At 42.1% G+C, this 13,252-nt stretch overlaps 1 protein-coding gene across 1 annotated transcript; it reads left to right on the forward strand.

The window, feature by feature from the left end:
* The first annotated feature begins 11,830 nt into the window (after positions 1 to 11,830).
* On the forward strand, positions 11,831 to 12,122 carry LOC133758513 (small ribosomal subunit protein eS30). Its single transcript, XM_062189688.1, has one exon. It carries the CDS (start codon positions 11,831 to 11,833, stop codon positions 12,092 to 12,094), a length of 264 nt encoding a protein of 87 aa, XP_062045672.1. The 3' UTR covers positions 12,095 to 12,122.
* Positions 12,123 to 13,252: the final 1,130 nt, after the last annotated feature.

Raw genomic sequence — 13,252 nt, forward strand, 5'->3', positions numbered from 1 at the left:
TTACTATTCTTTACTGTATGCCTAGCAAACAGCTTATACATAGCAGATTCTCAAAAAACATCGGTGTATAAACAAATTATAAAAAAGAGATTCTGTTCTTTTATATAAAACCCATGAGAAATCTCAGTTGTGGTCCCTTCAATGGATAAACAGTGGGTTAATTAATAAAATGACTGCTCAAGAAACCACTCTTTGAGTCAGGCTTTGAAATGACTTCAGGAAAGAACTTCCTCTTAAAGTAGAAATTGAGGCTTAAAATCTCACCATGGAAGACACTTTAGACAAGTAGTACGCAGTAAATTAATGTTGAATTGATGCACTTGCAGCATATGACAATCATCTGATATAATATTATAGCCTCCCACCCCCAGGAGTCTACTTTGGCGCAAAGGAGAATGCATCTTGGACTCGAGCCGAGTTGTTCCCAATGTACAGCAAATTGAAGGCACAGCCAGCCTCAGGCTTTGTACTTTAGAGTGATGGCCAGACAGCTGCCAGTTCTCAGCATGGAAACATTTCTTAGGATCATGAGATCCATTGTTACTCTCCTGTGATAACAATTCCCTGTAACCCCATTTTAGCTCCTTTGCTTTTTGCTTCAGGTCAGGGATGGCAAATAAGATATATCTCATATGCCAAATCTGATTGAGCGAGTCATCAAATATTTAATCCAGCAGATATTTACTGCACAACTGCAAATAAAAAGCACTGTTGGAAAATGCAGGGGATGAAATAGTGCAAAGAACAAAAGTCCTGCCCTGATGATGTTTACATTCTAATGGATGGTGGCTGCTGTAACTGGACTAGCAGTGAAGATTCTGTGATCTATTCATCATGTCTGCCATAGTAGCATCAATGCTAACCACAGATTTACCATTCTGGTTTCAGCTTTTGCTTACGCTATTTACCTACCTTTCTAAGTCAATCCTTCGGTTTCTAGAAATGACTTAATCCTACTATTGGGCTCATACTCCAAGCTGAAGTCCAAACTGACCACTAATTAGAAGAAACTTAAAGACACTTAAGGTCCCTTGTCTCCAAGTCAGTCTGCATTACTATGCAGAACCTCACATTTCACTTGGTTCTATAAGTTCCTTTCTTGTTTAATGCCTTGTGACTAGGTCATGGCCTTATATCCAAAGAATTCTGTCTTCTTACCTTCATTTCAATTCCCATCATGATTCTTCTTCTTTTTTTTTTTTTTACTTATCCATTTATTGACTTAAGAAATATTTACTCAGCAGTTATTATATGCCAGGCACTGTTTTAGACACCCGGAAAGCAGTGCTAAACAGGTCAGGTACCCTGCCTGTTCTGAAGCAGTTTGTATTCCTGAGACAAGACAGAAATGAACAAGTAAACTTATAAGACGATTCCAAATCAGGTATGTGCCTAGGGCAATAATAGGGTAATGTAGTTAGAGCAATCAGGGAGCACCGTCATAGGAGGTCATACTGAAGACAAAACCTGGAGGATAAAAATGTGCCAGACAAAGGAAAGTGGGATCTCTGATACAGTGAGTCCAAATATCCTGAGCTATTTCCTGAGAAACCCATATGGATTATTTCAAAATGATTATGGTTGGGAAATGAGAGGTAGGCAGTGAGAAACGAGGTGAAAAGGCAGGCAAGGATCAGATCAGGAAAGTTTCTAGAACAGTCTAAAGGATGGCAATTGTCTGCCTGCTGGGAATTTTTGGTCATCTCTTACTGCCAGGACTTCCCAGTTACCACAATCATCCATCTTCCCAAGTTTCTATCCAGTGGCATCTGGGAACAGATACGTCCATTGCAACAGCTCTGTGTTGAGACCTCTCACTGTCTCTCTCCACATATGAGACTTGGATCCAACTCACTTCTAACTAAGCCCTACCACAGATTCCATTGTTGAAAGCTCCCCTTAGTCCGTACTCCTCTCAGGTCTCCAGAGTGAAACATATTAAAACCATGGACTGGAAAGGGAAAGTCTGCCTGAGGAGGATTTGTTTCTGACAATCACCTGAAGCACTTTGTGACAAGACGGCCTCAGTTATAAAGTGGTCCCAAAGCCTGGGCCCCTGGGGCAGTGCTACAGCAAGGTGCTAATTACTATGCCTGAGTTATTGGGAAGATTTTGAGCCCAGGGGCATTGACTATCAAAACTTCTCTGTGTAAAGACGCTTCTTAATAAGAACAGTTTATTCAGTGACTTGAGGGTTCTGTGATAGGACTCTGCTCCCAGTTTGTCCTTACCACCTGTCCTTTGTTTGTTAGTCTATTTTTACAAAGTTAATCTTTTGGTTCATTCAGGATTTCATGTCTATTCAACAGAAACGGTCTCAGAAGAGTCCACACTTTAAATCATTACTGATTTTAACCTGTTCTCCCCACTCCCTCACCCAAACTCTACCTTCTCTTGTATGAACTCCTGATAGCCTGTTTGGTCATTTTTAATGCAGAGTTTGCCAATACCTGGTGCTGTGCATCCAAATATTATCACCAATGTATATAGAGAAAACCTAAGCTAGGGATTCCCTTCTTTAACTCTTTGGTGTTATTAAATCAGATTTTTTTTTCACAGTTTGGTTCCAATATCGATATCACATTCCAAAACCAAGAGAAGAAAGTAAAGGAATTCACAGATAATGGCAAAGATTCTGAAACAGAGCTACTGTGTTTCTCTAATACCATGGATATTCTAGATTTATATGAACCTATATGAAGTTTTTTTCTGAATATGCATTTTCCATGAATTTTTAAAGATGTCTTATATGCAGATTTCAAATTTTTTACACCAAGTAAATTTTTTTGTTTAATTAAATTTGCTATGCGATTTTTGAAGTTCCCTCAAACATTATAAGCTATGTAGAGAAACTGTCTCAGATAGGGTAACTCAAATTGTTGCTTCTAACACTGGCTTCAATGAAGATTGAAAGATCTGCCCTGGGGCCGGTGCTGTGGTGAAGTGGGTAAAGCTGCTGCCTGCAGTGCCAGCATCCCAAATTGGCGCTGGTTCGAGTACCGTGTGCTCCACTTCTGACCCAGCTCTCTGCTATGGCCTGGAAAAGAAGTGGAGGATGGCTCAAGTCCTTGGGCCCCTGTACCCACGTGGGAGATCCGGAAGAAGCTCCTGGATCCTGGCTTCAGACTGGCGCAGCTCCAGCCCTTCTGGCTACCTGGGGAGTGAGCAAGCAGATGAACGACTTCTCTCTCTTTCTCTCTGCCACTCCTTCTCTCTCTAAATAACTCTGACTTTCAAATAAATAAATAAATCTTTTACACAAAGAGAAGAGAGGCAGTGAGAGAGAGAGAGAGAGAGAGAGAGAGAGAGAGAGAGGTCTTCCATCCGATGGTTCACTCCCCAGTTGGCCACAACGGCCAGAGCTGCAGCGATCCGAAGCCAGGAGCCAGGAGCTTCTTCTGGGTCTCCCACATGGGTGCAGGGGCCCAAGCACTTGGGCCATTGTCCACTGCTTTCCTAGGCCATAGCAGAGAGCTGGGTTGGAAGAGGAGTGGCTGGGAATCAAACCGGTGTCCATATGGGATGCTAGTGCTTCAGGCCAGGGCATTAACCTGCTGCACCACAGGGCTGGCCCAGTAAATAAATCTTTAAAAAAAAAAAAAAAAAGATCTGCCCTAGCATCATATTAGGCCAAATCCTTAGAAGAGTATTGCAAAGAGCCTGTTAGGAGATTTGTGTGTTGGTCTTCTTTGGGTGAGTGGTCTGGAAAGGGAAGAAATGATGGTTTCTCCAGAGTTTCAAAGCTGCAATTCTCTCTGAAGAGGGAATATAAATACATTAACACACACACACACACACAAAAATGAGAAGTCTGCAAATTCTGTCTCTGCAGTGGCTTCTGAATAGAGTATATTTTGAGACAATGGAATTATGTGTAATTTCAACATGAAGATTGATTCTGATGTTTTTTTCACTGTTTAAAACAAACAAAACAAAGAAGCAGAAAGCATGAAAATAAGAGAAAGTATGAGAAAAACATGCAAAATAGGGAACTATGCAGATGGCAAAAAGATTATAAAGCCCTTCTTGGCAGCTAAAAGGTCAGGTATTTTTGATTTTTTTATATATTAAAAATTGATACCAGCATGACCTCGTTAAAGAGCTAATATTAGTAGAAAAGGATAGGTCAGTGTCAAAAACAATGCCCGATTGCCAGTACAAGACACCTGGCTTAGTCAACTTCCGTCAACCTCAACAAAACACAGTACAGGCAGGATACAGGCTGTCATTCCCAATTAACACAACCTCTGTTTACTGTGTAGTGTCAAGAAATTATGGCACATCCTCGAAGAGTTGACCGTCAGACATCAGGATCCCATTCACACTTGTCTCATACACAACCCAACTCAATCACTTATTCATGTCACCATTCCAGTTTTGTTTACATCCTTCACAATTATTCTTTCATTTAATACTGGAATGGCCACCTTCACAAAGCAAACCAGGGAGATAACACCTCCTCTCCCTCTCCAAACAGCATCATGAACCACAGTAAAAGAAAACTATCAAAAAGTGATAGGCTCATCTAAAAACACAATCCCCGCCATAGATCTGCATGGATGAGTTCAGATTTCCACATGGGTCTCTGCTGACTCCTCACAATTTCACCTACTGATCGCCAGTTTCAGCTGGCAAGTGATTTCTCAGCAGTGGGTTATTTTTGATGTCAGATGCCCACTCCCCACCAAGACAACTGTTCGTTTATTCCCCTACAAATAAACCCAGGCAGCAGAAATAGTCTTGGAGCTGTGCATATAAAGAATGCCGAGCACTGAAATGAATCTTGTCTTCTGATAAGCTCCTCTTTTTATTTCTATTTCTTTAGCAACCAGAAGTTGGATCAATTCCTGAAGTTCAGCATAATTTTCAGACTTTATAGGCATTCTACAGTTCCAAAAGAACAAAGTACAAAAATCTGGTGGACTGAACCAAACTAATAAAATGCAAAATACCACTGCCCCTGCTCCCCCTTTATACTCATTCTAGCAACTGGGGGGGATTCCAGGTCCATTAACACAAGTGTGTTATCATTTTTTTTACTAGAGGTCAGTGTTAAAGTCCCCTTGCTGCTCCAGACCTCTGCGTAGTAAAGTAAAAGATAGGGATATTTGGCTTGGCTCATCCTATTGAATTTGCACTGTGTTTGGATCTGTCAGGTCCTAAAGAAAGATGCAGCCCAGGAGATTTGGGAACTTCCTAATGTGAGTCAAGTTGGCAGCTCCTACAATTGGCTTCCACTGATTAGAGCTTCAGTTTCTGACCCCCAAGAGGCAAAACCAGCAAGAGGGAAATGTGTATAGTAAATGTTGAAAACTACATTCATAGTGAAAGTGCCCCCATTCACTACACTAGTTCCTGTCTTACGGCAAAGTCTATTTTTTTTTATAGCCAATGCCCTCCCTAACACATGGAATTGAAAAGAAATATGAAACCAAACATCAACCCACTTGCTCATTAATGGAAGAATCATTTAAAAACAATGTGGCCTCCATAAGATTGAGTATTGGCAGTCCCTATAAATCATGTTTTTGAACATTTAATTACATGGGGAAATACTCAAAATGCTAAGTTAGAAACTGGGATGCAAAATTTTAATTTATAGTTGCAGAAAACATGTAAAATGGTTGTTTGTAGGGTAAGATTACAGATGACATTAACTTTTGTGATTCAATACTTTTTATGTGAGAAAGGATGTTAATTATTAGTGTGTGTGTGGTGTGTGAAAGAGCGAGAAAAGGAAGTCTATCCCTTCACCCTCCCTGCTCAATGAGAACAACCTTAGTAACTTACAGAGATTCTCTCTAGAACACGTGCTCAGAACAACAGCAGAAGAATTAGCCTCCCAGGGTGGGAGAAGCTAAAGGATTGAGACACAGCAGTGTAGTGAGAGTGCTCTCTAGGGGAGGGAGGGAGGGAGGGAGGGAGGGAGGGAGGGAGAGGCAGAGAGAGAGAGAGAGAGAGAGAGAGAGAGAGAGAGAGAGAGAGAAGGGAGATGAGAGAGAAGAAGGGAGAGGAAGGGAGAGAGTATTCTATAGGGGAGTGAGAGCAAGAGCAAGAGGGAGAGGAAGTCAGAAAGAGAAAGGCAAAGAGAGAGGAGGAGGAGATAAGGTGAGAGGAGAAGAGAGGGGAGGGGAGGGAGAAGAAAGAGGGAGAGGGAGAGAGAAACACCCTGGAAGTTTTCTTTCACCAGTGAAGACATGAGGAGAACTAAAGATTTAAGTAAGAGATCACAATATAAGCTTTTTTGTGTCTTTGTCTCTATGACAGAAATTTGAATTAAGATGATTCCTTCCTATTGGACCACACACACTTCTTTAAATATGACCCTGCTGTGCAGTAAGGGATACCACAACTCCACAAGAATTATGTGTTTTACTTTTATACTCACTAAAATAAATAGATAAACACTTACATAAAAAATGACTCATTACAACATTTTTTTTTTGGCTAATGAACTGTGGCTTCTCTCTTGGTCTGTGGGAAATTACAGTGTATATTTATACTATAAGGCAAAACTTAGAATTTTTACTGATTAATTCAACAAATAGTTATTGAACATCATCTCTGAGCTAGACACACTGAAATGTACTTGATAGAAATGAAAGCATTCCAGAGACTTGGTGGAAACATGGAATTAAAAGTTAAGTTCATTTTGGTGTCAAGTGATTTTTGACAAAGATTTATTTGTTTATTTGAAAGGCAGAGTTACAGAGAGACAGAGAGAGAGAGGTCATCCATCTGCTGGTTCACTTCCTAGATGGCTGCAATAAACAGAGCTGTGCTGATCCAAAGCCAGGAGCCAGGAATTTCTTCCAGATCTCCCATGTGGGTGCAGGGGTACAAGGACTTGAGCCATTTTCCATTGCTTTCCCAGACCATAGCAGAGAGCTGGATCAGAAGTAGAGCAGCCGGGACTCAAACCGGAGCCCATATAGGATGCCAGCACTGCAGGCAGGGGCTTTACCGGCTACACCACAGTACCAGCTCCGTAAAATGATTTTTTAAATAATTATTTTTATTTATTTGAAAGACAGAGTTACAGAAAGAGAAAGGTAGAGCAAGAGAGAGAGAGAGGTCTTCTGTTCCACTGGTTCACTCCCCAAATGAGCACAACAGCCAGAGCTGAGCTGATCTGAACCCAGGAGCCAGGAACTTCCTCCAGGTCTCCCATGTGGGTGCATGGGCCCAAGCACTTGGGCCATCTTCTACTGCTTTCCCAGGCCATAGCAGAGAGCTGGATCAGAAAAGCAGCAGCTGGGACTCAAACTGGAGCCCATATGGGATGCCAGCTGCTGGAGGTTTGGGCTTTAACCCGCTGCACCACAGCACTGGCCCTGTAAAATGATTTTTAAAATACTTTCTTAATAATATGCATTTTCCATGAAGTTTTTGAAGACCCCACCAACTCTATTTACAGCAAACAAGCTATAGCCCATGTTCTGAAGAGGATCAGAATGGAAGCCAGCGGCCCGAAGAGGGTCATTTCTAGGGTCATTTGGGCAGAGCTCTGAACCAGCACCTTGTAATGAAAATGCCTGCCTATCCTCTGAACGTTCCTTTGAAGTAAAAGACAAGGTGAAGGTACAAAGCCCATTCATAGTTAAACATCACTGTGGATCAATTTAAGTCTGGAACTAGTAGCAGTTAAAAAAAATCAAGACAGTTCCCCTAAGAAGGGTGAAATTCTCATTATTCATTATAATGCAGTGGTAGAAAGTGAAGGATTTGGGAGGTAAATTGGGGATGGGGAAAGAAATCCCACCCTTCTAGGCTATGTATTTTGGAGGCTATTAAAATCCTATCTTTTAATGCATTTGTTACACAGGAACAGTTGCCCACAGTTTGTCAGTAACAGCTCAGCATATGCAGAAAATCAATCTCAAATAAAGTTCAAAGAAGTCCTTTCCCAAGATCTGTGCAAGGTGACAAATTGTTGCTAATGAGCAGTGGAGGCTCTCTCCTCATTTGACTGACAGGTGAAAGGACAGCTGACTGGGGAAAGGCCACCTGCTCACTCCTGGCCCAATTAAGACCTCCAACTATCTGCAGTAACATGAGATTCACCTTAATTGATTCCCATTCTTAATCTGTCCCAGAAAAAAATCCAATGTGAGATGGAAACTCTGAGGAATGATCATAAAACAAACTGACATGGATTGTTTCAACATTTCCATAGCCTTTAGCCACAGTAACTCCCCCTCCTTCCTCTTCATCCACAGGCCCCTGTAGTTCCCTGTGAGACATGTTCAATATCACTGACCCACCCACCCTTCAGAGAGAAAGAAATGCCAAGGTTTATTTCTATTTCTGCCAGCGCTTTCTCTCCTAACTCAGGCAGTTCAGCTATTGCACTTGATCAGTGCCTAAAGACTGTACAGAGCAATCAAAGCTCTTTCCCCAGATCTAAAGTCATGGCCATAAAACTGACTTCAGATTCTTCAGATATTGTTCCCCTGGATTTGAGTTGACCTCCTTACTTTGATGGGAAACTTTTCTTGTACTTTGTGTTCATAAAACATCACATATTTGATGGAATTTGCTATCACTTTCAACATCACATTTAAAGGTAAAGCTGGCTTTGCATGTCCATATTTTTCTACTTTATAATGGACTTTCCTGGTCATTAGAAATGACTGCTTATGTCTACTGAAAGACATGTGCGAGAATACTCACAACTTCATTTATGTTAGCCTCAAACTGTATTTAACTCAAATGTCCACTGACAGTAGAATGGGCAAAAATATACTGGCATATCCACACAGGGAATACTACACAGCAATGGAAAGTAACGAACGTTTGGTTCTTGCAAAGATAGTGAAATCTCAAGGACATAATGTTGACTGACAGGAGAATGATTACTGGGAGGCAGGTAGGGTGGCAATGACCGAGAGAGAACAGGAACAAACTACTAAGGTGCTGGAAATGTTCCGTTTCTTGATAGCAATTTGTTTACTTAAGAGAAAATACTTGGAAAAGTTTATTGAGTTCTAAAATTTGTACACTTTGCTTAATGAAGTTGCATCTTAAAAATAATGCTCAGGGGTGGTATTCAAAGCAGTGATTAAGAAGTTTCTTAGGACACTCAAATCACATATCAGTGTGCCCAGATCAAATCCTGGCTCTGCTCCAAGACTCCTGCTAATGTGCACTAGGAGGCAGCGGGTGATGTTCCAAGTAGTTAGGTGCCTTCCCTCTATATGGGAGACCTGAATTGAGTTCGTGGCTCCTGGCTGTGACCTGGCCCAGTTCCAGCTGTTTTGGGCTTGTAGGGAGTGAACCAACACATGGAAGATTTCTACCTGTATGTCTCTCTGTAAACATTAAAAATATCAAATTTTGTTGTTCCAATTTGCTGGGGCCTGTGTGGGGAATGGGAAAATTTATCAAAAATAGTCCTGTTTGAGGATAACTTGCATTGACTGGCAGATGTAGTGAGTCCAACCAGCAAGCTTTAATAGAGTAGTAATGGGGACCAGTGTTGTGGCATAGTGGGCTAAGCCTCAGTTTGCCAAGCCAGCATCCCATGGGGACACTGATTAGAGTCCTGGCTGCTCCATTTCCAATCCAGTTCCCTGCTAATACACCTGGGAAAGCACTGGAAGATGATCCAAATGCTTGGGTCCCTATACCCATGTGGGAGATTTGGATGAAGCTCCTGGCTCCTGGATTCAGCCTGGTCCAGTCCTGGCAGTTATGACCATTTGCAAAGCGAACAAGCAGATGGAAGATCAATCAATCAATCTCTCTATCTCCCTCCCTCCATCCCTCTGTCTCTCTGTAACTCTTTCAAATAAATAAATAAATCTTTAAAAAATAGAGTAGTAGTGACAACAACAAACTGTTTAATGTTCTTTCTAGTAAAAAAAAAAAAGCACTGTAGAACACAGTAAAAGGATTATTTTTGTATTCCATTTTACATTTGTATGAGAACAGTTTTATCAAGATTAAAGGACACGTTTTGGACTAATGATCCCCCAACATACCAAGAGCCAAATCCCTGGAACCTATTAATGTTACTTTACTTATTGAAGGTAATTCAAAGCTTTTGTGGAAAATGAACTGGCTTTATTTTAGTACAAAAATGTTTGAAATCCATGCATAGTTTTTTAAATACACTTTTTTCACAGACTTTTTGAAAAATCTGTGTATGCATCAATTTTTTTGCACCAAAATAAAGTTATCTTTTAACTCCATGGTCCATGAACATTTTGAAGTACCCTGGTATGAAGATTTAACAACAACAACAAAAAAGACATTTCTTGTGTGATTAAGTTAAGAATTTTTAAATAGGGATATATATTATCCCTATCTTTAAGGATAATGGTTCTTACAGAATAGAGGTAGAGTAAAAGTTGATTACGATCAAAGAGAAAGCAATGCAACCACAATTGGAAGGATGTGGCCAGGAGCCAAAGAGCATTGGCAGCCTCCAGCAGTGAAAAAGGCAAAACAAACTTGCCTGTGGAGTCTTCAGGAGGAATTAACCTTGTTGACCCTTGGATATCAGCCTCTTATGACTTGTTTTAGATGTCTATCCTGAGCTGAAAAATAATAAATTTGTGTTGCTCTAAGCCACTGTGTTTGTGGTCATTTGTTGCAACGGTAACAGGAAACTAATACAAGCTCAAGGTCACACAGCTGGTGTCATGAATGGTTCTGCAATATCTTCACTTCAAATTAGGTTTTATCCCATCATTTGTATTTTTTAAGAAAAATATGAGAGAAAAAGAGCTCTCATCCTTCCTTTCACTCTTCAAAATGCCTATGATAACTCCCTCAGTAGGGGCCAAGCACGACAGCTGATAACTCAGTCCAGATCACTCAGGCAGGAAGTAGGCTCCCAAACACCTGAACCATCTACACTGCCTCCCAAGGTCTGCATTACCAGGGAACTGGAGTTACAAGCCAGAACTGAGACTCAAACTCAGGTTCTCCAACACAGGATGGAGGCTTCTTAATCATCACCTTAACTATTAGGGGTTAAACACTCACCCCTCTTTCACCATTTCTAGTAAAAACAGGCTCATATAACAGAGCGACTTAGAATCCAAAGACCCTGCATCATGGTAACAACAGGTCATGGAATTAGCATGGGTGAGAGGTGCAGCAGATTCCATTCAAGTCAACTTTAGGCTTCCTCTGGGTCTAACCAGAAACACCACCACCACCACCATCACCACCACCACCACCACCACCACCACCACACCCCCCCCCCCCCAGTTAGAGCTGGTGAAACATTGTCACTACTGAAATCCAGTCAAAGGAGTTGCTACAACAGCTGCCAAGAAACTTTGAGTGAGTGTCATTACTAGATGGGTCTAGAAACTTCCTGGGCAGGAAATCCACACAGTTTTAGTCAATTATGTCCATGGCATACAATTCAACCTCAAAGTCAATTTGGTAACTGTGGCTTGAGTTCTCTGGTTTGGCCACCTATGAAGGTCTAATCGTCTCGTAAATTGTCAGGTCTCCAAAGTACACTGCAGCGATTTAAATACTTTATCCATTGATTCACTTACTCATTCGATTTTTTCCTGAGTTGTTGCTCTGTGCCAGGTGAACAAGAGGTAGAAGTGAATTGGAAAACCCAGGTTCCTATCCTCAGGAATTATTTACAGTCTGCTGAGACATTTTTAGAGATTGTGGCTAAAATGGTCAAAAGTGGACTAGTTATTTGGAGGCCAGTGGTCCTTAAAAGTTGACATTTCTCACTAAAACAACACATAATACAAAAAAAGGTCAGGATATTAAGGGCAGTAAGCTAGTCTTATTTGATATTTGTCAAATGGTTGTTGCCGCAGGTTAAGTGTTCATGAATGAGTGAGGAAGGATGGAGGATGAGGCCACCCTGGGCCAGTGCAGCGTGGAGGCCCTGAGCACCCTGGAAATGGCCAGGCGCATGCTGGGAAGTAAAGTCCACGGCTCCCTGGCCCGCGCCGGCAAAGTGAGAGGTCAGACTCCCAAGGTGGCCAAGCAGGAGAAGAAGAAGAAGACAAAGACGGGCCGTGCCAAGCGGCGGATGCAGTACAACCAGCGCTTCGTCAACGTGGTGCCCACCTTTGGCAAGAAGAAGGGCCCCAACGCCAACTCCTAGGTCCTCTGTCATCCCTGCTCCCTGATAAAGCCGCCGCCGGCCATCAAAAAACTCAGCACCAAGGAAATAAAATTTTGGATTGATAATCATTTCCCAAGACACTAAAATAATTCTGTAGGTGAGCCGCCGTACCATCTGCCTGACCCTCTTGTATCCACCTAGTCCAGGATGGCGCCTCACTTTCCCCAAGCACAGTACCCCCTTTGGAACTAGGGGACATGACACTGTGAGGTTATTAGCTCTTTAGAGCAGTGGATGAATGCATTCTGTGGTTAAAGCAGAGAAAGCAAAAAAGAAAAACAATAAATGAGGGCACACTTATCCCCAGGTAAATAGAGCACCACTAGGACATTTTCAGTTGTGAGCATGAATATTCATGAATAATGGTAGGGAGGGAGGGAGGGAGGGAGGGAGGGAGAGAGAGAACACCCATAAAGTAGTGACAAAATTTGTTTCTTGCTAGTTCTAGAATGGAGAAGAAAATCCCTGGACATCTATGGCTCCCTGTGTCAATTGAAAAAATTAATCATTTCACACCAGACGGAGGCCAATGGTGAAGTTCGTTGAGGGAAGTTTGGAAACCTGAAGCAAACAAGCCTTTCCAGCTGCCACTGTGCCTCTGACTTCCTCAGAGGAGCTCTCAGCTCTGTCGATCACTTTCACATCTCTTTGTGTGTGATTTTTCAGCCTCTTCTCTGTGAACTGGGAACTGACTGGAAGGTGTGACTTCCCCATCAGCTTCTCCCCTCTGGAGAAACTGGAAATATGTCCTCTCTCCAAGCTGCCTGAAAATTTCTGTCACTGGAAGATTAACTGTGTCACTGCTGCTGCGTGTGGGATGCTCTTCTTCCAGCACTGGCTCTTGGGGTGTTTATCAGCGAAGGCCTGCAAGACGCCGAGGTCTGGCATCTACCTTCATTGACTCCCAGGAGCTGTTTTCCTGGCCAGCGCTCACGCAAGAGCCAAGAAGTCACGGCCAGGCCCTTCAGCAACTCAGATAATGTAAAGAGGTGTTTGGCCTTCAGGTAGTAAGGGAATTATTCCCACAGGTTTGCATTCTCCATTGTTAAAAACTTCATACAGATATTGGCCAGGATGTACAACAAGGCCACAACTGTTTCTTTCTCACAGAGACTAGAAAGTTCACCTGCCTTTGTC

Source organism: Lepus europaeus, chromosome 4 (assembly GCF_033115175.1).
Source record: "Lepus europaeus isolate LE1 chromosome 4, mLepTim1.pri, whole genome shotgun sequence".
Taxonomy (NCBI): Eukaryota; Metazoa; Chordata; class Mammalia; order Lagomorpha; family Leporidae; genus Lepus; species Lepus europaeus.